Below are 27,816 nucleotides of genomic sequence, written 5' to 3'. Positions count from 1 at the left end.
GGCTGTACAACTTTCATTGCAGGGATGGATGTTTTGTTTATCCATTCAAACGTCAATGGACACCTGGGTTGCTTCCACCTTCTGGCTACTGTGAACAATACTGCTATGAACATGGGTGGATAAACACCTGTTCAAGCCCCTGCTTTCATTTCTTCTGGGGTATATAAGTAGAACTGCTGGATCATATGGTTAATTCTATTATTTTTTTTTTTTTTTTTGGCAGATGGGGATCTTGCTATGTTGCCCAGGCTAAAGTACAGAGGCTATTCGCAGGCGCAATCATAGCATACTAGAGCCTCAAACTCCTAGGCTCAAGTGATCTCTTGCCCCAGCCTCCTGAGTAGCTGGGACTACAGGCACGTGCCACCATACAGTAATTCTATATGTAATTTTTTGCAGAACTGACATACTATTTTCCACAGATACTGTACCATTTTACATTCCCACCAGCAATGCAACAAGAATTCCACTTTCTCCACATCCTCACCAACACTTACTTTCCATTTAATAATAGCCACCCTAATGGGTGTAAGTGAAGTGGTATCTCATTGTGGTTTTGAGTCACAAACATAATGGAATATCACACATTAGTCCAAACAAGAACTACAGATTAATATAGATTAATCTTGGCAATACAGTCCTATATCATGCTACATGAAAAAAAGAGAGAGCCTGAAAATATTATATAGAGCATGATGTCATTTGCTATAAAACTACAAGCAAATATTAAAACTTTTTTTAAATTTAAGGAATACAGATTATACACGTACATACACATACATACACATATATGACTAAGGACATAAGGAACTTGAGATGTAGGCTTCAAGACATCAGCTATTTCAGTGGGGAGAGAGAACCATAAGATTGGAAGTTCACAATCAATGTCCTAGATTTTGTTTTGGTGGTGGGTTTGCAAGTACAAGTGTATATGACAGTATCTATCTCCTATAATTTGATTGATTCTTTTAAAACACACATTTTGTCTTTCTTCAATTACTAGGGGTGTTGAATACTCTTTCTATGTTTATTGACCACTTATACTTATTTTCATATAAATTGCCTCCTTGTGTATTTGTCCACTTTTCTGCTAGCATAATCATCAGGAGTTTCTGTTTTTGTGGGTTTTCCTTTTCTTTAAGCTTACTGACTTAAGAAAAAGGACATATTTTTTTTTTCTGGAAATGATCCTAAATATAAGGCACAGGGACATATTAGAATCACCTCTCAACGCTCTTTCCAGGGAGGGGATTTAATGACAAACTGCTCCTTAACAATTGGAGCTACAAGCCAGGCACAGTGGCTCACGCCTGTAATCCCAACACTTTGGGAGGCTGAGGTGGGTGGATCATCTGAGGTCAGGAGTTTGAGACCAGCCTGGCCAACATGGTGAAAACCCATCTCTACTAAAAATACAAACATTAGCCAGGCATGGTGGCACACACCTGTAATCCCAGCTACTCTGGAGGCTGAGGCAGGAGAATTGCTTGAACCTGGGAGGTGGAGGTTGCAGTGAGCCAAGATCGTGTCACTGTACTCCAGCCTGGGCAACAGAGCAAGACTCCATTTCAAACAAACAAACAAACAAACAAACAATTGGAGCTGTAGCCTATGGAAGCTGGTGTCATGAGCCTTGTTTAGATAGTCACAGCACACACAAACCTGCAGGTTAGGTGACTGAAGGTCAGAGGTCACCAGCGAGTGGTTGAAGTGATAGAGAGCTGCAGCAAACTCTTCATCTGATGAACCTTGAAGATAAGTAGAAAAGTCAATTATTTAAGCAGCTATTGAATGCACCACACCTCCCTGCCAACAGCCAAACTCCATGAGAAAAAAAATCCACCAGGCACATATCTTGTCTACTGACCCTTGAGTCCATCTTTGTCTACCTCCTTGATGATACTGGCTAGGGTGGCCATATGGTGTTCTGAAAGAGATACACTCAGATAGTTTCGGATAAAATTGTTTCGAGAGTTCAACATGGAAGAGGTGATGAAGTTCAAAATGTTGGAAGCCAGACCTAAGAACTGAAAGGAACACAAAAAATAAGTTCTTATCAGAGTCATAAGCCCAGCGTTCCTATAAACTCTGATTACAAATCGAAAATAAAATATGCTCAGAGGTCTCATGCAATAAACACAATGAATGAAAGAATCAGATTTTAAATCACTTACAGTGGGCCTAAGTTTCATTATGAGAGTCTCTCTTTCCCATGTAATTCTACTTACACAAAATGGTATTCCAGTTTAATATAACAGATGTTACAAAACAGTGTATGAAAACAGGATTTCCACATAGACTGACCCATTTCTTTTGTTCTCCTAAGGTCCTTTGTCCAGCTCCAATCGTTACTGATATATTCAATCCTGAAGCCTATATTAATGATTATTATACATATATAGAATTCCTAGCTCTTCTCTACTAAAATTAAATTGAATTATTATATAAATGTTTTATGTCCACATCCTTGACTAGACTGTAAGCTATAAATATGAAGGCAAGAATTGTATCTGACTCATATCATCAGAATGGGGACTGACACTTACTAGATAATCAATACTAGTTGAACCAACAGTTCAACCATAGCAAGCACTTATGATGTATCCGACTTATGCTAAGCACTTTACAAACAGTCTCTCTTTAAGATGTCACAACACCTTTAGATGCCGGTATAATCACTCTCATATGATAGGAGACAAAACTAAGGCTGGAAAAACTTCAGATTCTTGCCCCAAGTCACAAAGCCAGTAAGTGATAGAAGTAGGTTTCAAACCTACTTCTGATTAATTCTAAAGGCCAGTAGAGAAACAGTAATAGTCACATAAGATATTTAATGACACATAATCAAGACATGTAAGTCCTAAGCAAAAATATCTTTAAACATTACACTTATCCAGCCACAAAATGTTTGAGTTCAAATGATCTGCTTCTCATACCCCTAGTTCCCCATGTCCACTTCCCCTAAACCTTACAAACCTACTCTTACCAACTCAGGATCTTTGCGACTCGCCAAAATGTTGCCCTTCTCACCAGGGGCCTGCTTACTGGGGCTTTTAACCCGAGGAGAGCTTTCCAGTGGAGGAGGTGGGGGAGGGGGCGGAGGCGCTGCTTTCTCTTTACTGGGAGAAATAGTCTCCTCAAACCATTGCCCCAAAATAGGCTCACTGTCATCGTCTGAATAGAGAAAGAGAAAGTAACGAAAATAATTTTTTTTTAATGTTTTTAGTGCATCTGCTTCCTGAAAGTGCTTAAGTCAAAAGGAACACAAGGACATCCCGACTGTGATGGTGGTTACAAGGTTGCATTTTTTTTTTTTATCAAAACTCATCTAAACGCATACATAAAATAAGAGCATCTTATTGCATGTAAATTACACCCCAATGAAACTGATTTTTTTTCTTTTTTTTTTTTTGAGAGGGAGTCTCACTCTGTCACCCAGGCTGGAGTGCAGTGGCGCAATCTTGGCTCACTGCAACCTCCACCTCCTGAGTTCAAACAATTCTCCTGCCTCAGCCTCCAGAGTAGCTGGGACTACAGGCACATGCCACCATGCCCAGCTAATTTTTGTATTTTTAGTAGAGACGGGGTTTTACCATATGGGCCAGGCTGCTCTCGAACTCCTGGCCTTGTGATCCACCTGCCTCAGCCTCCCAAAGTGCTGGGATTACAGGTGTGAGCCACCACGCCCAGCTGATTTATTTTTTCCTTTAAGGAGCCCAACAAAGAAAGAGAAACAACTTCACATTATTTAACTGGTAACAAGCCAAACATTTTCAAGAGCAAATTTATACCTGCCTTATCAACCATAAATCAAAGGATGGTAAGAATCACGTCTTCCTCCATATTTCACATTGTTCCCACAAACTTGATTATGAAAGAATCTAAGGTACTTACCTTATTCACTCTCTCATCAAACTAAGGCAGGAGGGCATGCCAGTGTGTTCACTACAACAGGATTAGGTTTCTCTACTCAAGCTTCCCTAAACTATGACTGTGACAACATCCAAACCAAACACCTCACATGTGACCTTTTGAGTTTCACTGAGAAAGCTTAGAGCAGAGGTCACAAAATGAGACAACACAGGAAGAAATATGGAATAACTGAGATGTTTTCTGATTTTGGAGGGAAAGGAATGAAAAGTAACCCAGGCTTGGCTGAAAGTTGTGTCCATCATTCATTCATCAACAGCTCAACTTGATCTTAAATAACATGTCATCTTTGAGTGCACATAAAACCAAGGTCCAGGCTAAGCAGGTGAAAACAAACTGGAAACTTTTGTTTGTTCAGGAAACTACAGGAATCTGCTGAGAACACTCCTGTTGCACTCTATAGCTTATCTCTGGGAGAGAGAAAAGAGCAGCCCCTACCTTGGCTGCTGTCCTCCTCCGTGCTACTGAAATCATCCTCATAGTAAGTATTGGAGTCAGTGGAGGCGCTGGCATCACTGCTCATGGAGCCCTTCCTCTGCCGCTGCAGGACACATGCCTAGGAAAGTGACAATTACACAACCAGAGCCATCCTATTTAATCTCATTCACCACATGAAAACTTTCTCCATAACTCTTTATTTTTTCCTAAATCCAAGAAGTATGCCTCTTAATAACTCCCTTAAGGACTTTCATCACTTTATCCTACAAAAACACTACCAACCAGAGACGTGGACAAGAACTGAAAAACAGGAGTGTTTCCATAGTGTCCTCTATGCTTCTGCTTCAGTAGGCCAATCATCACAAATCACCAAGTAGCTATGTGTATCACAAAACTGATCATCAACAACTGATTCAAATGTTTGGATAGATTCAACCCGTTAAGAATTTCTCACTTCTTCAACACCATTACCACAACTTTGGGTCTATAAAGGTCATGGTGTATAGTCAGTCTTACTCATTTCAAGACGGTTTCATAGATATATATATCTATAAAACAAATATATTTATATATGTTATATATTTTATATATAGTATAAAACATATAATATGTATCATATATAAATTATGAGACATCCTTCTAAATTATCAATGGCTTGACTCCCACCCACCTTTCTGTAGGAAGTTGAAAGTAATGTCAAGAGCAGGTTCATCAGTGGGACAGAGTCAATCAGCCGTTGAATCCTCTGTATGGAAGTGCTCTGGGCCATAATGCTCAGGGCTGCAGGGGGGCCATCTGTCTCCCAACCCTGAAGGCAATGATATCAAAGGGCAATTAATGATACTACTCAGCCAGAAAAAACAACTTGAGTTGATGGATCAAGCTAGCTTGGCCAGAAGTGGATCCCGCAATCAATATGCTGTTTACCACGGGGATAACCTCCTTACCTTGTGAAGCGCCTCCACTTGTAGGTCTTGAAAGAGTGACGTTAGCAGTTTGATGGCATGGTTTGCCAATATTACTGAGAGTACCCCAAATCCCTGATGCCTACACAAAGAAAAAGGAAAACACAATCCTTAAAATAATTAAGGATTACTGAATTATTAATTACTGAAAACTTCTGAAAGAGTGCCATTTTGGGGTCTCAGACCCCTTTCAGACTCTGTGGACTTTTCTTCAGAAAAAAAAAAATTGTACATACATACATCTGCATATAATTTCTGAAGTTCACAATCTCCTTGAACCCCATCCACAGACGGCCTAAGGATCTGCAGGTTAAGAATTCCTGGACTAGGCTGGGCACGGTGGCTCACACCTTAAATCCCAACACTTTTGAGAGGCCAAGATGAGAGAATCACTTGTGCCCAGGAATTTGAGACCAGCCTGGGCAACCTAGAGAGGGAGACCCTATCTCTACAAAAAAATTGAATAGCTACCTGGGCGTGGTGGCATGTACCTATGGTCCCAGCGACTTGGGAGGCTGAGGTGCGCCACTGCATTCCAGCCTGGGTGACAGAACAAGACCTTGTCTTAAAACAAGAAATAAATAAATAGGCCGCGCGCGGTGGCTCATGCCTGTAATCCCAGCACTTTGGGAGGCCGAAACGGGCGGATCACAAGGTCAGGAGATCGAGACCATCCTGGCTAACATGGTGAAACCCCGTCTCTACTAAAAAATACAAAAAAACTAGCTGGGCGAGGTGGCGGGTGCCTGTGGTCCCAGCTACTCAGGAGGCTGAGGCAGGAGAATGGCGTAAACTCGGGAGACGGAGCTTGCAGTGAGCTGAGATCCGGCCACTGCACTCCAGCCTGGGCGACACAGCGAGACTCCGTCTCAAAATATATACATATATATACATATAAATAAATCCATCCTCCTGGAATAGAAGAAACTCCCAAATCGAAAATTTTTTGGAATTTAAACAATCAGTTCAAAGCTAATGGCATACGCAAAGATGCTGACTTTTAAATGTAGATTGAACTTTCAAAGAGTCATTGTTTTGAAAAGAAAAAGATTAGAATTACCAACTTCTATAAAATATCTGGAAACAAATCTAAGAGAATAAAAGAGAGGCCGGGAGCAGCGATTCATGCCTATAATCCCAGCACTTGGGGAGGCCAAGGTGGGAGGATCGCTTGAGCCCAGAAATTCAAGACCAACCTGGGCAACATGGCAAGACCCCGTCTCTACAAAATATGAGAAACTTAGCCAGACATGATGGTGCACACCTGTGGTGCCAGCTACCCAATAGGCTGGGGCAGAAGGATTACTTGAGCCCAGGAGGTGGAGGCTGCAGTGAACTGTGTTCATACTACTGCACTCCAACCTGGGCAATACAGTGAGGCTCTGTTTAAAAAAAAAAAGAAAAAGAAAAAGAAAAGAAAATTAATTACATTTGAGTAAAGTATTTCCCTCCTATCCAAAATGTCCACATAACAAAAGGTTAATATATCTGATTTACAAGTTCATATAAATCAAAAAGTGAAAAGAACAAACACAGGCCAGATGCGGGGGCTCACATCTTTATCCCAGCACTTTGGGAGGCTGAGGCAGGAGGATTGCTTGGGGCCAAGAGTGCGAAACCAGCCTGGTCAACGCAGCAAGATCCCATCTCTACAAAAAATTTTAAAAATTAGCTGTGCATGGTGGTGCACACCTGTAGTCCTAGCTACTCAGGAGGCTGAGATGGGAGGATCACCAGAGCCCAGGAGTTCAAGGTTACAGTGAGCTATAATCCTACCATTGCTCTATAGCCTGGGAGACAAAGTGAGACTCCATCTTTGTAAAAATAATAATAAAAAAATTAAAAAGAAAATGACAAATACCAAAAAGAAAACCAAGGCAAAGGACATAAGGCAGTTTACAAAAGAAATACAAATGACTGGCCAGGCGCGGTGGCTCACGCCTGTAATCTCAGCACTTTGGGAGGTTGAGGCAGGCGGATCACGAGGTCAGGAGATCGAGACCATCCTGGCTAACACAGTGAAACCCCGTCTCTACCAAAAATACAAAAAATTAGCCGGGCGTGGTGTTGTGCGCCTGTGGTCCCACCTACTCAGGAGGCTGAGGCAGGAGAAAGGCGTGAACCCCAGGAGGCAGAGCTTGCAGTGAGCCGAGATCGCACCACTGCACTCCAGCCTGGGCAACAGAACGACACTCCATCTAAAAAAAAAAAAAAAAAAAAAGAAATACAAATGACCAATAAATACGTGAAATGAAATACAATCACACTAGTAATCAAAGAAATACAAATACATGAAATATCATAGCATTTTCTCCTCTAAGATAAGCAAACATGAAGACAAACGATACCCAGTGTCAAAGAGAGCATGGGGAAATGGGCACATAGGCACACAGCTGGTGTCAATGCAAATTAGTGTTACTTTTCTAAAGAGTAGTTTGAGAAAACATTTCCAGTGTTTAAATATGTGAGCCCATTGTCCTAACAATGGCACCTTTGGGAATTCATCCCAAGAGGACAATTAAATTCCCAAAAGTTTATATTTCAGGAAGTTATCAAAGCAAAATTTATCAAAACAAGACATTTGGAACAATCTAAATAAGTGCTTAGCAATAGGGGAATTAGGTAACTATGGTATATTTACATAGTGGAATACTGCTGGCCATTAAAAACTTAGACATTTTAATAGTGTCACTGAAAAGATGTTGCACTATTTCATATACACTGATCCCATTTTTGTAAACTTACATAGTTTTTATATGTGCACAGAAAAATGTCTAAAAGAATGTTTACCAATTTGAGTGGCAGAATTTGGGATCATTTTTACCTTTCCTATTTATGCCCATCTTTATGGCTTGTCACTTATACAACATACATGCATTCTCTTAAAATATAAAGAAACAACAGCCATTTTAACAGCGTGACTGCGGCCAGGAGCGGTGGCTCACACCTGTAATCCCAGCACTTTGGGAGGCCAAGGCGGGTGGATCATGAGGTCAGGAGATCTAGATCATCCTGGTTAACACGGTGAAACCCCGTCTCTACTAGAAACACAAAAAATTAGCTGGGCGAGGTGGCGGGCGCCTGTAGTCCCAGCTACTCAGGAGGCTGAGGCAGGAGAATGGCATGAACTCGGGAGGCGGAGCTTGCAGTGAGCAGAGATGGTGCCATTGCACTCCAGCCTGGGCAACAGAGCAAGACCCCATCTCAGAAAAATAAAAAGAAAAAAAGCATGACTGCTACTTCTAAGGATATACTTCTTAGCATTCTTTCATTTCCCTTTACAATGCCAAGAATGAAAATGGCCACTCATAAAATCACAAACTACCGTTTGCTCTGAAACACTCTCACCTCCTTACTTTGCCTAGTATCTATCACCTTACCATGTCAATACCGGTTTCAGATTTCAGCTTAATTCCTTGAGGAAGCCTGCTCTGATGTCCCTAGCCAGGTCAAATGCCCCTGTTCTAATACTTTCTAGATACAATTTGACATGGCCAGCCAGACTGGCTCATGTCTGTAATCCCAGTACTTTGGTATGCTGAGGTGGGCAGATCACTTGAGGCCAGGAGTTCAATACCAGCCTAGCCAACATGGCAAGACCCCATCTCTATTAAAAATACAAAAACAAAAAAAAAATCAGCTGGGCTGGTGGTGCACACCTGTAATCCTAGCTACTTGGTGGCTGAGGCACAAGAATTGCTTGAACCTGGGAGGCAGAGGTTGCAATGAGTTGAGATTGCACCACTACACTCCAGCCTAGGCAACAGAGCGAGACTCTGCCTCAAAAACAAAAAAAAAAAAAGAAAGAAAAAGATATATTTGTATGGATATATACTTCATGTCTCTTGAGAATACGTCCATTTTTATGTTCATCACAGCACCCAGAACTAACATAGAGCCTGGGACAGAGAAGATGCTCAGAGGGTAATTTGTTAATGCAGTCCAGGTTGTGACCTCTTCCTGAAACTCCGGACTCACATATCCAACTGCCCACTCAACATCTGACATAGAGGTCTGACAGTCATCTTACACTCCGCATGGCCAAGATTACGTTTTTATTTCTTCCCCTTCCTCCCACTCAACCCACTCCTAAACAAGTGTTTCTGGTATCAGTAAATTCTACAACCCAGTGGCCTCAAGCCAAAAAATCGTGATGTCATCTTTTTCACACCCAACATGCAAGCCATCAGTAAATCCTGACAGCTGTACCTTCCAAATATATTCCAATTTGACCTCTTTTCTCTGCCTTTGCCACACCACCCTATTCAAGTCACTTTCATATCTCACCTGGAATGATGCATTTGATGCTAGCTGTTCTCCCTCCTTCTTATCTTATGCCCTGCAGTCTATTCTCAGATCACTAATAAATCAGGTTGCATCTCTCCCTTGTTTAATCCCTCTAACGGTTACTGACTGCACTTGGTCCTAGATGATCTGGCCACTGGCTACCTGTCTGACTAATTTTCTACCACTCTCCCACCTTGGTTTCTCCATTTTAGCCATACAGACCTAGCTGATCCTCAGCAATGTCAATCATACTTCCATCTCAAACCTGAACAATTCTACCCCAAATACTTACATAGCTCTGTTACCTCACATATGGTCTCTATATCACGTCTTTGGAGCCCTTTCTGGATCATCCTAACTAAAATAATAGCCCTGGGCTGGGCACAGTGGCCCACACCTGTAATCCCAGCACTCTAGGAGCCTGAGGTGGGCAGACCACTTGAGGTCAAGAGTTCGAAACCCTGCCTGGCCAACATGGTGAAACCCCATCTCTACTAAAAATACAAAAATTAGCTGGGTGTGGTGGCGTACAACTGTAATCCCAGCTACTTGGGAGGCTGAGGCACGATAATTGCTTGAACCCCTGAATTGGAGGTTACAGTGAGCCACAATCGCGCCACTACACTCCAGCCTGGGCAACAGAGGGAGACTCTGTCTCAAAAAAATAAAATAAAATAAACCCCTATGACTCTCCGGCCCCTCGCTCTGACATCTTTTTCTTCACAACATTTATATATGATTATCTATAATCTACTCATTAGTAGATTTGTTTACTGTTTCTCCAGATATAAAATAAACTCCATAAAGGCAAGGGCATCACTTTGTTTAGTGCTATATCCTCAATGCCTAGAATAGGGCCTAGCATATGATAGGGATTGAATGAAAAAATAAAATCCAGAAACACCTGGGCTTAGAAAACGAAACCTGAACAGCACATTGGTCATATCTCTTCTTTCAGAGTTCGTCAAAACAATAGCAAATATTACAGGAAGCAAACCAGCAGGCCCTAACAATATTCTCATCTTATGGGTTATACATGCAAGAACTCAACTCCAAGTCAAACAAGCCCGCTTTACAAGACAGAAACATGTTTTTCTGATTTGAACTTTATAAAATTCCTGAAATACACATTGCACAGATATTTTTCCCCTCTGATAGATGAGGAAATTGGATCAAAGAGAATGAGTGACTTATCTAAAAATCACCAAGCTATGCTGTGGAGATAACAGATCATGATCATTATCTTAGTTGTTAAATTCAAACCAGGTAGGAAGACAAATTTTCCTATTGATATGAAGTCATACTAGCTCCCTGTCAATATAAAATGTTAGGTAAATAAAACAAAATATAAGTTACGATCAAGTAGACACATACCCTTTTCCAGGCCCCAGTTTAGGAGAGCCCACTCCCTCTTTAGTACGAGAAAGGATGTCTCTGACTCGGAGGGCGGCCAGCGGGTCCTTCTCTTTCCCCTTATCAGCCAGTGCAGTAGGACTGAGGTTCAATATGAGGAAAAGGCTGTTTAACAAGCACCAAGCACCCAGCAATTGGAAATTCTGATAGTGCTGTTGTAAAAGGCACAAAATAAAAAACATAATCATAGAGATATTCACATCTCACAGAGGACAAGATAGTAAGTACGCAGCAGAGACAGATAAGCTTCTTACCTCACCACCAGCTCGGCGAGAACTGCTGATGGCTTGTCCAATCATGTCATAGATTTCGAGCTGTACAATATCAAATAGATACAAAAATCTAAACAAGCTGACAGATTTCATTATAAATGCTAAATCCTACCCAAATCAATTTAACTTGAAGAATTCAATATCCTCTTTTCAATGATACATTCCATCGCACTTTCCTTGACCTTCACATGGAGCTGACTCCCTCTTTTCATGTGGATCAAATGTCACCATCTCAGAAGCCATCCCTCCTCCCAGTCAAAAGCAGCATGCGGAGCTCCACATCAGATCACTTTTTTTTTTTTTTTTAAGACGGAGTTTCACTCTTGTTGTCCAGGCTGGAGTGCAATGGTGTGATCTCGGCTCCCTGCAAACTCCACCTCCCAGGCTCAAGGGATTCCCCTGCCTCAGCCTCCAGAGTAGCTGGGATTACAGGCATGCGCCCCCACACCTGGCTAATTTTTGTATTTTTAGTAGAGATGGGGTTTCACCATGCTGGCCAGGCTGGTTTTGAACTCCTAACCTCAGGTGATCCACCCACCTCCCAAAGTGCTGGGATTACAGGTGTGAGCCACTGCGCCCAGCCCGGATCACTCTTAATCACAATGTATTGTTTCAGTGCACTTAATCACTATCCCATATTTTCCTGTTTACTGCATTCCCCTAAAAGTACACTGACACACAGTAAGCCCTCAAACGTATTTGCTGAATTAATGGCTAATCTTTCAAGTGTGTTCTACAGAGATAGGGAAATAGCAATATACCAAATCAACCAATATACCAAATCAACAAGCTAGATGCCTACCTCTTAGACCTACTAGTACCCAGGGAAAGTAGTGTGGAGAATACTTTAAGTTCTTTGTTCTATCATGGAAGAAAGTGGAACTGGCCATACTCCCTCATTTGAACAATCAAGATTCCCTTATCCCCAGATCTTTGGCTTACACATTTCTGGACAATTGTAGCTGCGTCACTTTCATAGTCATCTTCTTTGGAGCTCGTGGACCCTGTCCGCACTTGCTGGGCACTACCCACATGCAGGATGGCCATGCAGGTTGCCACACTCACACCTGAAAAAGAAGATGCACAGGTCTCAGCCATGGAGTGCACCCAAGAATCCACCAAAGCTGAAACACAAAAGCACAATCCACCCACAAGCAATTCCATGATTTGATTACTTAAAATAAATGCCATTAAGAGCAAGACTAAATAGGTTTACCATACAATTCAGTAACCAGACTGCTAGGTATTTATCCAAATAAGCTAAAAACTTACACACACACACACACACGAATGTCCTTCAGTAGGAGAACAGATAAACTGTGGTATATCCATACAATGGAATATTAATTCAGCAATAAAAAGAAATGGGCTATTAAGCCATGAGAAGACATGGAGACCTATACGCATGCTGCTAAGAGAAAGAAGCCAAACAGAAAATCCGGCTTATTGTATGATTCCAACTACATGACATTCTAAAGAAGGTAAAACTAGAGAGAGAGTGGAGATCAGTGGTGTTACCAGGGGTCGAGGGATGGGGTAAGGAATGAATAGGTGGAGCAAAGGGGATTTTTAGGGCAGTGAAACTATTTTGTACAATATGGTAATCATGGATACATGACACTATACATTTGTCAAAACCCATAGACCTGTACCACACAAAAATGAAACCCCAATGTAAACTATGGACTTTAGTTAATAATAATATATCAATATTGGTTCATCAATGACAATCTAACATACTAATTAAAAGTATTAATGATAAGAGAAACTAGCTATAAGGGAGAGGGAGTACATGGCAACTCTATAAACCTAAAATAAATAAAATCTAAGCCAGGTGAGGTAGCACAAGCCTCTAATTCCAGTTATTTGGGAGGTTGATGTGGGAGGATCATTTTCACCAAGGGGTTTGAGGCTACAGTGAGTTATAATCGGTACACTGCACTCCTGCCTGGCTGAAACACTAAGATTATATCTCTTAAAAAAAAAAAGGAATAAAAATAAATAATTAAGGTCGGGCATGATGGTTCACACCTGTAATCCTAGCACTTTGGGAGGCCCAGGGGGGTGGATTACCTGAGGTCAGGAGTCCGAGACCAGCCTCACCAACATGGCGAAACCCCATCTCTACTAAAAATACAAAAATTAGCCAGGCGGAGTGGCAGGCGCCTATAATCCCAGCTCCCAGCTACTCGGGAGGCTGAAGCAGGAGAATCACTTGAACCTGTGGGGCGGAGGTTGCAGTGAGCTGAGACTGAGCCACTGCATTCCAGCCTAGGCAAAAGAGCGAAACACCATCTCAAAAAAAATTACAATAATTAATTAATTAATTAAATTTAAAATCTAGAGCCAGGCACAGTGGACTCAAGAGGCTGCGGTGAGAAGATCACTTGAGCCTAACAGTTCAAATCTAGCCTGGACAACATAGCAAGACCATATTTCTTAAATAAATAAATAATAAAATCTAATAATTTCAAAAAATTAAAAATAAAAGTAAATTTTAAGATTATGAAAAAAAATCCTATACCTGGAATTTCTCAAAGACATCATAGCCAAATCCCTTTCCTTAAATCAAATCCCAAGTGATCAAATTTTAACAAACCAGATGTGGGATCTTTAATCCGACCGTGAATTTTTAAAGAATCTCTAGTCCTTACTGACTTGAATCACTTACTGACTGAGTACATTGAGATCCATGTGAGGGTAATGAAATTCCCCGGAAATCAAAATAAATAAATCCCAAATTTAAAAATGGAAAATCAACAGTAGAGCACGAGGAAGCTCAATACTGGAAATTAGCTACGAGAGAACATGTTCTCACATGTATCCTTAACTTTCTACTCTTAATGCTGCTGCCCTAGCTGAGGCCCTAAATGTGTGCTGCCTGAATGACTGCCAATTCCTCGTGAGTAGTTTCCCTGCCTCCAATATTTCCCCACACCAAAATACCTTGTACACTACTGCCTGAATGTTCTTCCTAAAATACAGCTCAGATCCTCTCACAGCTCAGAAGCTTTAACGGTCTCTACTATCTACAGGATATGGTCCAAATGACTTAGTCTGCATTTCTAATTGAGTCTTACTTTCTGTCCAATTATACAACACCCACGAATAGCCATAAAACCTACAGACTTACTTATACACACAAACACACACACACACACACACACACAACTTATGCAGTATGTTCCCCCAAACTCTTGGATACTTTTTGTCTGCTTCTGCCTCTGCCTAGAAATAGCCAAGCCGAGATCCTACCTGACTTAAGATTCAACATCAAAACTCCTTCATGATTACTGCCTTTCTCAACTGAAAGCGAGCTCTCCCTCCTCGAAGCTTCCAAAGTACTTTCTCATCTCTTACTCAGTTTCTTTACTTATAAGTTATTTACTAACATCCTCTAAAAGACAGTAAGGTCCCTGAGGGCACAGCTGCCTTTATCTTTATATTCTTCTTCACACATAGATGTTCAAATTAAAACTGTTCAGAGAATGTAGTGAGATCAACCTCAGCAATTTCGTGGTGTTCCCAAGGTCAGGTTTCCAAGACTATCTGCTCAAATCTTCACTTGCAAAACCAAGTAAACTTCTAAAATCGCTAAAACTTCCAAGACATACCAGAGATATGATATGTCTTGGAACTTTATGCCAAAGATCAGTGATCTGGGCTAAAAAGTCCTTTTAACAATAACTTAAAAGAGAGTAAACACCAGCTGTCAGGCCCTGCTTCAAAGGCAGTAAGATCAACAGGAAGAAAGGGGATTTTATGAAAGCTTAAAGAATATCATTCTTTGCATTTATCAGTATAAACAGATACCACCTGTTCCATGAAGCCTTCTTCAAACCTGATCCCACTTTGAGCAAGACTCAACCCCTTTCTTCTCTGTGTACCCAAAATATTCTATACTTCTATTATTGCCTTTAATACTGTTTTATATTATACTGTTTAGCCTTATGTGTTCTCTGCTGCTCAGATGTAGCCTCCTTGAGGGCAGAGACTACACGTAGTTCATCTCAATATCCCAAAAGTCTTTGGCACTTTGCTTTTTATATAGTAAATATTTAACATCTGCACATACTATAAAATAAAATATGCGTATAACGCAATGGCAGCAGTGAACCAACAGGACCATTTACAAAGATTCCTATTCAGTCCTCATTTCACCTTGATGGGACGTTAGATGATCCTTGAGGGAACGGAGCAAGGGGGATGAGTAGAGTATTCAGAAGGATTTTCATGGTTTCCTGAAAGTATATCTGTGCTTGACTGACAAAATGAGACCAGATATAATAAATTCTCACCTGCATACAGACAACTTAGGCTGAGGACTGTCACATCTTGTAGACGAGAAGGATTGAGAGGTTCCAACACAGGTAGAGAAAGTGTATCCAACGCCATAGTTACATCAATCACCAATGAATGAAAGCTGGAACACGACAGAGATCGACAAGTGTCTCTTAGAATCATTCACTTCTATAATGTGACAGTTAAAGCAATTACCAGCATGGGCCGGGCACAGTGGCTCACACCTAAAATCCCAACACTTTAGGAGGCCAAGGTGGGAGGATTGCTTGAGCCCAGGAGTTCAAGACCAGCCTGGACAACATGGCAAAACCCTGACTCTACAAAAAATACAAAAATTTGCCAGGCATGGTGGTGTGTGCCTGTAGTCCCAGCAACTCAGGAGGTGGGAGAATTGCTTGAGCCCAGCAGACAGAGGTTACAGGGAGCCAAGATTGCACGCCTGCACTCCAGCCTGGGTGATGGAACAAGACCCTGTCCCAAAAACAAAACAAAACAAAACAAAACGAAAAAAGTAAAGCATGTGCACCGTGAAGCACCTTACCCATTACGAACAGCAGTGGCATCTGCTACTGTTGCAGGCATTATGAAGAAGGAATTAGCTAACACTGCATCTTGGAACCGATTGATATAGCGTAGGAAATATGGCAGGTTCAAACACACACGCAGTAGCTTCTCCGAGCCACCTAAATGAATGAAAACCACGACCTTACGAACAGGCCTTTGTCTGATGCTTGATTCTTATGCACATGACAGAAGCACACTTAAGGAATTTTTAATAGCCCAGAAATCAGCTTTCTGATAACAGTTGAGAGTCTTACCAAGCTCCTGAAGACTAGCCACGTTCTGAGCTATGAACACATTCTTGGTTTTGATAGCTGAGGCTTGATCTGTAGATGACTGCTCATCACTTTCTCCTTCCACCTGAAAAGGAACATAAGGCCTGTCAAGATACTATTATCTCTTCACCAAACCTACTGTCAAAAGTGAGCAGTGGCTGCATGGATACTCTCCAGACTCCCCAGTTAATGAAGGGAAAATTCCTTACTAATGCTGGAGAAAATACAGGTTACATTTTCAGGAGGAGGAAAAAAACATACAGTTTTAAAAAATATGTATGTTCTATAACCAAAATGGAGTGATGCCTTTATATAGAAAACTGTACATATACCTTACATTTGTTAATTTGCATTGAGAGAAGCCTAGAATAGTTGTCAAAACAGTAGTAACTGTGGACAGAAGAGGGAGTTGGGGTGAATTTTACTTGCTTTATTTTGTATTCCTCAATTTCTTTTGTCCCACAGACATGTATATCATTTATATCACAAACATAAAATATATCACTTTTTCTCCCCTAGTGTTATCACCTTAACAAATCCCACAAAGAAGAAGACATTTGACTAAAGAAACTTACCAGAGTCTGTGTACTGATAGGTTGTGATGCTACAGTTCTAGGGTTAAAAACTGAGGTCAACTGGTTCAAAAAATTCATCTGTACCTCCTTTTGCCTCAACTCAGGGCTTACTGGTGAGGCCAGCTCTTTCTGATCTTCCACTGTAAAATACAAAAGCAAAAAAAGGGCTGAGGAAAGTGCCACTAGAAGGCAAAGGTGCCATGGAAAAGGTGCCATGAGGGTGGTCATGTGATCAGATCTGTCAAAGGAACACCCACCATCTGAAAGTGTCTTCACTGTTTGGGGCAGCTTGGCAGATTTCATCATTGCTGTAAATGTGATAATTTCAGTTCTATCTAGTCGGCTACAGCCAGTGCACAGGCCCTTGATTAGAAGAATCAAGTGTTTCTGAAAAGAAAACAAATGCAGTGGGGGAGTGGGGAAGGATAGCATTAGAAGATATACCTAATGTAAATGACGAGTTAATGGGTGCAGCACACCAACATGCCAACATGGCACATGTATACATATGTAACAAACCTGCACGTTGTGCACATGTACCGTAGAACTTAAAGTATAATTTAAAAAAAAAAGAAAGAAAGAAAACAAATGCAAATAGATCTTTCAGAAAATTCTACTCTTTTGGGAATTCTAACTGGCACAGAGTCAAATTTAGGTTCATATAAACACTAAAGCAAAGACTGCAAACTGATGTCCTTAGTAGCTAGCAGATGTCTTATTGTTCTCACAATATTTTTTTAAAATTTGAAGTGAATAAAAAGATTCACATGCAAATCCAAACTTCTCACTCTCAAATAATTCACAGTATAGCAACCTTGCACCTCCATTCCTGCATGGTAGTAATAAGCCAGAGCCAAATAGTGGTTGGTCCCTTTAGTTGGGGCCTGCAATCTTCTCAATTAGCACACTTTACTCATTTTCTGTTACCTACCTGGCCAGCCTGGACAAAATGGCAAAACCCTGACTCCACAAAAAATACAAAAATGTGTAATCCTTGAGAAGACTCTGTAGCCCCATGTACCAGAGGCCGGCAAAATACAGCTCCAATTCAACCACTGCCTGTTTTTGTAAATAAAGTTTACTGGAACACAGCCATGTTCATCATTTACATATTAATCTATGGCTGTTTTCACACTAAAAAGGCAAAGTTAACTAGCTACAACAGATAACATACAGCCTGCAAATGATTTTCTATCTGGCCTATTACAGAAAAAGTTCACTGACCTCTGCTCTATGCCACTAGTCAGTTATAATACTGGTTCGGAATAGGGCAAGAAATGGGCCCATCACTCTCACCTGGGACACAGCACAAGCCTCATCTGGATTCTCCAGACGCAGGAGAGAAAACTCAATTAGAACTTTACAGGCTGCTGCCACTGACTGAAGTTGGTTCCGGGGAACTGAGAAAGTAATAAACATTACTTAATTTCAGACTGCTCAGCCTTGGTCAATAAATCAAGCAAAGTAAGTAATGAGCTCTATGTCCAACATTCCCAATATCATAACAATTATTCAGAGCCAAAAACCCAAGGGGTGAACAAAGGTATTTTAACATCAATAACTATCAGATCAATTTATCTCATATTTACTAGAAATCAGGATAACTGTAATAGGAAATACTTATATCACACCAGTGCAAAGCACTTCAAATGTACTAAATCATCTAATTCTTAAACCAATTCTATGAGGCAGATATTCATATTATCCCTGTCCATTTTTAACAGCTGAGCTAACTAAATGACTAGACAAAAGTCACACAGCTAGATTTAAATTCAGGCAGTCAGCCTCTAGAGTTCATGCTCTTAACCACTAAATCAGGAGTGTGCAACCTTTTGGCTTCCCTGCGCTACACCGGAAGAATTGTCTTGGGCCATACAAAAAATATACTAACAGTAACAATAGCTGATGAGCTTTTTTAAAAAAAGAAAAAAAATCTCATAATGTTTTAGGAAAGTTTATGAATTTGTGTTGGACCAAATTCAGAGCCATCCCGTGGCCCTAAGGCCATGAGTTGGACAAGCTTGCACTAGACGATACTACTACTCCTTCCCAAGGATTCCAAAATGACGTCCTGGTCAGGCGTAGTGGCTCACACCTATAATCCCAGCACTTCGGGAGGCTGAGGCAGGTGGATCACTTCAGCCCAGCAGTTCGAGACCAGGTTGGGCCGGCATGGTGAAACCCCATCTCTACCAAAAATACAAAAATTAGTCTCATAACTCAATCTCAAAATAAATAAATAAATGGATAAAATGTTTAAGTATAACTTAAAAAAATAAAATGACTTCCTTACACAAAGTTTCTCCAAGCTAAAACTGATTCTTCTGCCAGTAGCCAGAGCCTGTAATAAACAGTATCTGACACTGAAGGATTACTCAGTAACTGGAAGAATTGTCTTGGGCCACACAAAAAATACACTAATTCTTCAGTGTCCTTTCGGTTTACTTGCTTAGCAAACTATTCAAATAAACAAATATGGTGACTCCTGCCTGTAACCCCAGCACTTTGGGCGGCCAAGCCAGGAGGATTGCTTGAGCCCAGGACTTCCAGACCAGCCTGGGCAACATAGAGAGACTCTGTCTCTACAAAAAAAATAAAATATTAATTGCACGTATTGGCTTGTGCCTGTAGTCCCAGCTAGGACTGGGGAGGCTAAGGCAGGAGAATCACTAGAGCCCAGGAGTTCAAGGCTGCAGTGAGCTATGATCACACCACTGCACTCCAGCCTGGGTGACAGAGCAAGACCCTGTCTCTAAAAAAAGCAAAATTAAAATAATTAGAATTCTTCAGAACTATTTGAGTCAAGATTTTAGAAAAGTGTAAAAATTCAGAAATTTAAAAAAGGACTTAGCCATTTTAGGGGTAGAAAAATGAAGGAAATAGAGAACTGAAGTTGAAATCCCTTCACATACCAGAGAACGCAAGGGAGAATCCACATCCTCACCAAAACCAAATAGGGAATAGAGCCTTGAGTGGCTGCTAGCTCCAGAGGTCAGTGTCCACCACCCTCTTCCCCAGGAAATTAACACACCAGTAATTACATGAGAAAACAAAAAAATGCTCTGGATTAAGAAGGGAAAGGAGGTTGACTTAATACTTATAAAGCAGGTGTCCAAGCCAAGTAGTTTTAAAATTTCACTTGGTTAGCCTAGGTAAGGGAACTTCTGGAGCCTCATCCTAGCTGACAGTTGTCTCCACTCTTGGGTGAGCAGCTTAGGAGTGCTAAAACCTAGACTTCATTAACAACTTGTTCAGATACACTAACAAGAGGATAAACAATTCCCCTATTCACAAGCCCTCAGAAGGCAGGGACAAGAGTGGAATACTTACTGAGACTGCAAACTGTTGTAATATAGTGTGTGGAAAGTGCAACAAAAGATGAGTAGAATGGCTCATATTGCTTCTCATGGTGCAGGATTTCTGATTCACTGCAAAAATAATAATAATTCAGCCAGCATCTACTTAGCGCTTACTATGTGCCAGATACCCCTTTATGGATATTACATTATTTAATCCTCACTACCTGGTAGATAGTATCATTAACCTATTCCCATTCAAGATTGGGAAAGACCAGGCGGGCGGATCACCTGAGGTGAGGAGTTCAAGACTAACTTGGCCAGCATGGTGAAAACCCATCTCCACTAAAAATGCAAAAATCAGCCAGATGTGGTGGCATGTGCCTATAGTCTCAGCTCCTCAGGAGGCTGAGGCAGGAGAATTGCTTGAACTTGGGAGGCAGAGGTTGCAGTGAGCCAAGATTGCACCACTGCACTCCAGCCTAGGCAACAGAGTGAGACTCCATCCCAAAAAAAGATTGGGAAGGTGAAGCTTATAGAATTCCAATTAAATATCTCATTCAAGGTCATCAGGCTTAGGAAGAAGCAGAGACTAACAAACAGAAAACATTTTCAAAGTCAAGCAGAACTAATGAAATGCAAGTAAAGACCTAACAGGATACCAATCTGTTCTGTATTACTGGCTGGCAAAGACCGATCACTAATATGCCTTCATTATTGATAGCCAAAAAGGGGCAGACCAGAGTATTCAATATACTGTTAGTGGGAATACAGATTAAAGTAACCAATTTTAGACCAAATAAGGCTGGCCTGTAATGCGGTAACTTAAAAAGAATCAACAATTCAAGATAAGAAGTCATATGATGAATGCTAAAATCCAAAATTCACTTGATAACAGAGTCATCCCCTACTCCGTCCCCCTGACTGTAGACTAAAGTGAGATCACAAAAGACTCAGTGATTTTTTTTTTTTTTTAACCACATCCTTTATCCTTAGCTGGGGAAATGCCCTATTCTGAAAAAATCTAAAGGCCAACTAGGTTTAAAGGCTGGATATATTTAAAGTCATTCTATCAAATCAGGTGCTAATCCATAATTGATGAAACATGGGCTGGGCACGGTGGCCGGCCGGGTATGGTGGCTCATGCCTGCAATCCCAGCACTTTGGGAGGTAGAGGTGGGTGGATGACGAGGTCAGGAGTTCAAGATCAGCCCTCAGCCAAGAAGGTGAAATCCCATCTCTACTAAAGTTACAAAAATTAGCAAGGTGTGGTGGTACGCGCCTGTAATCCCAGCTACTCAGGAGGCTGAGGTAGAGGACTGCTTGAACCAGGGAGGCAGAGGTTGCAGTGAGCCGAGATCGGGCCACTGCATTCCAGCCTGGGCGACAGTGAGACTCCGTCTCAGAAAAAAAAAAAGAAACATGAAGGTAAAGCAAAGACTAAAATATATTTTATTAAATGGAAAGAACAACAGTGTGGTTGAATAGTTTCCTTAGTGAGTCAATCCCCAGCAAGAAGTATCAACCTATGGCGGGATGCATTGTAGCTGGTGGCTCAAGCCTGTAATCCCAGCACTTTGGGAGACAGAGGCTGGGGAATTATCTGAGGCCAGGAGTTCGAGACCAGCCTGGCCAATATGGTGAAACCCCGTCACTAATAAAAATACAAAAATTAGCCAGGTGTGGTGGCACCCGCCTGTAGTCCCAGCTACTCATGAGGCTGAGGTACAACAATCGCTTAAACCAGGCAGGCAGAGTTGCAGTGAGCTGAAATTGTGTCACTGCACTCCAGCCTGGGCGAAAGAGTGAGACTCCAACTCAAAATAAAAAAGAGTATCAACCTAAGAAGGGAAATGTAAACAGAGTGAATACTCCATTCACTGCCTGCAAGACTATCTACTTGCCAAATGAACACAAGAGCCAAAAGGACAAGTCACTATTTGGAAGGTGCCAATGTCAGTGATGAATCACCTTAAATAACACTTGAGAGTCTGGCATTGCAAGCACTTTGCTATATGTAGAGCAAGGATAAATGGGTATGTATCAAAGATTAGTCCCTAACTCAGAGTAACTCCTTCACCAAGAAAAAAAATATTTATGGAGCATCTATGATGTGTGCAAGGATCCTCCTGCTAATTGAGGGTCATTTTCCATTTGTCAGGGTACATAAAAAGGAGAAAATAAAAACCTTTCTACAACAAGCAGCATTCAAAATTTCCTGGTGACTAAACACGGTTTTAAGGCTCACATGTACAGCAGAAAACTCCCTACTAAATCCCCATTTCTACCTTATATACTTAGTTTTTCCTTTACTTCCAGCCTTATACTTTCTTTTTTTGAGACAGAGTCTCGCTCTGTCGCCCAGGCTAGAGTGCAGAGGCATGATCTCAGCTCACTGCAACCTATGCCTCCTGGGTTCAAGCGATTCTCCTGCCTCAGTCTACTGAGTAGCTGGGATTACAGGTGCGTGCCACCACGCCCGGCTAATTTTTGTATTTGTTTTAGGAGAGACGGGGTTTCACCATGTTGGTTAGGCTGGTCTTAAACTCCTGACCTCATGATCCACCCGCCTCCGCCTCCCATATTGCTGGGATTACAGGCCTGAGCCTCCACGCCCGGCCCCACCCTTATACTTTCTTATTCGTTTTTCTAAGGCTTTCCCATTCTGCCATTTGATGTTATTTTACCGGATTTATTTACCTTTCCTGATATATTTCCAAAGTTCAGAGCTGCTTACCCCCACTTTTTCCAGCTGAACAGGTTTACCAAATCTAAGAGAAATACTGCCCACCCAAAGGATGGACTTAGCCTATTGCTTTCATACCAATTCTGAGAATGAAATATACATTTAAAAATATATATAGGAGTAAACTCATTTAATTGCCTGGTTCAGTATCATCCTATTGTGATCTAATGAACCCAACTTCCTCCCCTAGAAATACATAACATCCTTATTCCAATAAAGAAACAGGAAGAATGCGTTTTGGGGAAAGACAGACATTGGCAGAAGAAAAATGGAACAATCTTCAGCTCTACTTACAATGTGCATTGGACAACTAAGGATAAACCTGGGGAAAAAATTGGTTTTGAAGACTTGAAGGAGGAAATAAGAAGTAATGGACATTGTCATATCTCTTGATTTTAAAGAAACAGTGTGCATGAGCCAGCTAATAGGGATGTGCTGCCATAATTTCCAACCTCACTCTCATTCCCTGAGAAAATGATAGACACCAAGATACCAGAGAATAAGAAATGGAAAAATGGAACAAAGGACAAAAAGTTGAGTAGGAAGGAGAAGAATGAAGAAATGGAAGCAAATATAAAGTACAGGAAGGAAAATAAAGAGACAGACGTGAAAATATGTCTTTGCTCTAATTGGTCAAGCATCTTCCTGAACCACCTGCCGCTCCTAATGAACTGCAACAACAGCACTGCTGAGCCTGAAACACTGTGGATAGACAGAGAATCTGAAGCTTTTATACTCTATACCAAATAAATGTGATGCAGAATACAAAGGGAAAGAGCAGCTAAGCAGAGAGGTCAGAGAAATCCAATTTGATGTGTAAGTGAAAAAAGAACTGGCAGCGTCTGGAAAAATCTAGCTCTTTTTAGGAAGAAATGGGAATCTGAGGAAGGGCATCATAAAAGACTAAAGATTCACCTCCCTTCTCCCTCTTCAATATCATACTATCAATCTTTTTTGTAAATGGTGGAAATTTCACAAGCTCCTTTCTCAAGTATATATACAATCCATTATGCTTATTCCTATCTTTCTATCTATAATCTGCTGCATGTTAACAGAAGAACTGAAAACTATCTTTCAGATACTTCCCTCACACTCTTGACAAATCTGTGGTTAATGTGAAACTGAGACATAGAAACAGGAGTCAAAGACTAATCTCACAATCATTATCTATCTTTTGGTGGCGGGCTTTTTTTTTTTTTTCTTTTAGGTCAATTATCAATTTACATCCTACTGCTTACAAATTCAAAAGATCACAGCATTAGTGCATCCCTTTCTTCCTTTCAAGATTTTTTAGGAAATTACTGTGCATTACCTAGTGGAAATGTTGTAACAGTCTCCCTCTTCCAAAGTAGGTCTCTTTGCCCTTAAATTCTAGCAAATATCTAGAAACAGAAACCTCGAACAGGTTTATCATTTAAAAGGCCAGGTCAGCCCAGCAAGAATTGGCTCAAAGAGAAGGAGCATATTTCTTTTTATCTACAAAGAGTCAGTCAAACTGTCCAATGATAACCATGCTCACCAGCCTATCTTGCACAGAGTTAAGAAAGGAATTATCTGTACCTTAACACAGAAGGCTACATTCAGCAATGATTATACTAACTAATCCCAAAGAAGGCATGTGCTCCATTGAGCTAGTTCTGCTCCATTTCTGGCTTGGAAAAGTAACAGTGTGTTTAAAATGTTCTTTAAACTATGTATTAAGTAACAGTGTTAGAGTTTAAACTGGGCCTAGTGGTGGGAGCCGGTAGTCTAGCTAGCTACTGTAGCTACTCAGCAGGCTGTAAGTAGGAGCATCCCGTGAGCCCAGGAATTTGAGGCTACAGTAAGCTATAATTGTCCCACTGTACTCCAGTCAACAGAGGGAGATCCCGTATTGTTTTCTTTTGTTTTGTTTTCTAGACAGAGTTTTTATCTTGTTGCCCAAGCTAGAGTGCAATGGTGTGATCTCAGCTCACTGTAACCTCCGCCTCCTGGGTTCAATCAATTCTCCTGCCTCAGCCTCCCGTGTAGCTGGGATTACAGGTGTTACAGATGCGTGCCACCACGCCTGGCTAATTTTTTGTATTTTTAGTAGAAACAGGGTTTCATCATGTTAGCCAGGCTGGCTCAAACTCCTGACCTCAGGTTATCCTCCCACCTTGGCCTCCCAAAGTGCTGAGATAACAGACGTGAGCCACTGTGCCAGGCCAAACCTGTCTCTTAAAAAAGAAAAAATATTTTAGTAGTCTTTTTAAGACATGCTAACTAGCTACATGCTATGGAGAAAAATCTTCCCTTTAAATAAATTCAGATATCTTTTTCTTTTAAAAAATCTAATGACTTGAGAGTATGCTTTCCAACTTATCCATGTTGATCTATTTCTCCTCTGTTTCAGTTTGGTTGCAAAGTCAAACTTAAGAATTAGGGGTTAGACCTAGGAATGTTTAATCTACCTTTTCTTCAAAAGGTCAATTTCAACTATAAAAAAAAGGTAGAATGTGGTGTACTGAGGAGTCTCGAGCACATCATCGTTCTCAACAGTCAAGAGATAAATACAATGGATAAGCAGGCTACCAGGTAGAAAGTAATAGCTGGCATGATGGAGCCAGGATATCAAAAACGGAAGCAGAAAGTAGTAGACTGCAACAGAAAAACAGATGGTCCCCGGTGACAAGGAAGAAAAACCATGGCAGGCTTAACAAGAGAAAGAAACCAGGAAACTGCAGAAGATGGGAGTGGCAAGCACAGAACTAAAGTAGCAGCCTAGATGTCTCAACCTCTGATTAGCTAGAAAACAAGGACCACCTCAGCATCTACAGTGTTGGCTTTGATCTGGTACTATAGCTTCCTAAGCAAGACATACTCCCACAATTCTGAGGCCTTTACTTTTTGGAAAGACAAGTAAATAAAACCTTTGGGCCGGGCGCAGTGGCTCACGCCTGTAATCCCAGCACTTTGGGAGGCCAAGGCAGGTGGATCACCTGAGGTCAGAAGTTCAAGACCAGCCTGGCCAGCATGGTGAAACCTCATCTCTACTACAAATACAAAAATTAGCTAGGTCTGGTGGTGCGCGTCTATAATCCCAGCTCCTGGGGAGGCTGAGGCACAAGAATCACTTGAGCCTGGGAGGCGTAGGTTTCAGTGAGGTAAAATCATGCCACTGCACTCCAGCCTGGGCGACAGAGCAAGACTCTGTCAATAAATAAATAAATAAATAAATAAATAAATAAATCTATCTTTTGAAACCGGAATAATGATAGCAGGGTATAATCTGTGTGCTCCAAGCTAGGGGTTGGCAAACTATGGCCTGCAGGCCAAATCCAGAAAGTCAGCTGTTTTTGTATGGCTAACAGCGGTTGAAAAAAAAAAAAAATCAAAAGAATAGTTTGTGACATGTAAATATCACATGAAATTCAAATTTCACTGCCCACAGACACAATTTTAAACACAGCCATGCCCATTTATTTATGTATGGTGTGTGGCTGCTTTCACACAATGATGGCAGAGTTGAGCAGTCCACACAGAGACCACATGTCCCAAAATTATTTACTATCTGGTCATTTACAGGACGTTTGCTGACTCCTGCTTTATAACAAACTGAACACTTGATACGTTTAGCCGCTCTCACTGTAAAGAACTTGTAAGCCAGGTATTTCTTCCGGAAATTTTTCTTTAGATCATACTCCTCTCACACAGCCTGCAGAGGACACACAGGCTTTCAAAGTTAACTGAGCTCCAAAAACCAGAAGACTTAAAAGATCTTGCCTTCCGGTCAGGCACAGTGGCTCATGCCTGTAATCCCAGCACTTTGGGAGGCTGAAGCGGGTGGATCACAAGGTCAGGAGATAGAGACCATCCTGGCTAACACAGTGAAACCTCTTCTCGACTAAAAATACAAAAAATTAGCTGGGCATGGTGGCACGTGCCTGTAGTACCAGCTACTCGGGAGGCTGACACAGAAGAATGGTGTGAACCTGGGAGGTGGAGCTTGCAGTGAGCTGAGATGGCGCCACTGCACTCCAGCCTGGGTGACAGAGCAAGACTCCGTCTCAAAAAAAAAAAAAAAAAAGAGAGATCTTGCCTTCCAATAAATGCATTACCAAAGAGCCATCAGTTTGGACTTGTTTTCTAAACCATAAAGAGAGATCTTATTAATGTCTACAAATACAACTCTTGATTATCTGTACAAACAGACGGTATGGCAGAGACCACTACCACATATATGGCAAAATTCAAACCTAGTGATGTATTTGGTTGGAGGGTGTTCCTTAAGTATTACAGCTTTAAAGGCATGGCCCCAGAATACAGGATTTACGGAAGAGTATCAACAAATTATTAATACTTTATAAGCTATCCAGCTCATGTCCAGAAAAACATAAAAGCAAATGTTCTAAAAAGACTGGAACGTTACTGATTCTACGTAACATGAGTATGAGTCACGAAAAGTACTGCCAATCCAAATGTTTAAAACAAAAAGCAGCTACATAATTTGAAAGTAGCATATTTGAAACCTGTTTACATCTTCAGAACATTCCTGGCCTGATGATCAGATAGGAAAACCCATCTGTAAAGCTGACTGTGAAGTTACCAAACCCAACCATTATTTTATTATAATTTGTTAAAAACTCTGCATACAGGTCAGGCGCGGTGGCTCACGCCTGTAATCCCAACACTTTGGGAGGCCGAGGTGGGCGGATCACAAGGTCAGGAGATCGAGACCATCCTGGCTAACACGGTGAAACCCCGTCTCTACAAAAAATACAAAACAGTAGCTGGG

The 27,816-nt window shown here is 41.2% G+C and overlaps 1 protein-coding gene across 1 annotated transcript in view; it reads right to left on the bottom strand.

Annotated features, from left to right (window-relative positions):
- Positions 1-27,816, bottom strand: part of UBR4 (ubiquitin protein ligase E3 component n-recognin 4) — a 137,967-nt gene that overhangs the window by 108,710 nt on the left and 1,441 nt on the right. Inside the window, exons 2-17 of the mRNA XM_026455924.1 lie at positions 20,349-20,446; positions 18,315-18,418; positions 17,276-17,405; positions 17,019-17,158; positions 16,426-16,528; positions 16,149-16,290; positions 15,604-15,728; positions 12,248-12,372; positions 11,288-11,347; positions 10,995-11,185; positions 5,316-5,415; positions 5,039-5,176; positions 4,369-4,486; positions 2,987-3,174; positions 1,868-2,027; positions 1,663-1,748 (exon numbers count right to left, since the gene is read on the bottom strand). Coding sequence (XP_026311709.1) covers positions 1,663-1,748; positions 1,868-2,027; positions 2,987-3,174; positions 4,369-4,486; positions 5,039-5,176; positions 5,316-5,415; positions 10,995-11,185; positions 11,288-11,347; positions 12,248-12,372; positions 15,604-15,728; positions 16,149-16,290; positions 16,426-16,528; positions 17,019-17,158; positions 17,276-17,405; positions 18,315-18,418; positions 20,349-20,446 — 2,008 coding nt within the window. The remainder of the gene's footprint in view (positions 1-1,662; positions 1,749-1,867; positions 2,028-2,986; positions 3,175-4,368; positions 4,487-5,038; positions 5,177-5,315; positions 5,416-10,994; positions 11,186-11,287; positions 11,348-12,247; positions 12,373-15,603; positions 15,729-16,148; positions 16,291-16,425; positions 16,529-17,018; positions 17,159-17,275; positions 17,406-18,314; positions 18,419-20,348; positions 20,447-27,816) is intronic.

Source organism: Piliocolobus tephrosceles, chromosome 1 (genome assembly GCF_002776525.5).
Source record: "Piliocolobus tephrosceles isolate RC106 chromosome 1, ASM277652v3, whole genome shotgun sequence".
Taxonomy (NCBI): Eukaryota; Metazoa; Chordata; class Mammalia; order Primates; family Cercopithecidae; genus Piliocolobus; species Piliocolobus tephrosceles.
Note: the sequence above shows the minus strand (reverse complement) of the source record. Positions and strands in the feature narration are given on the sequence as shown.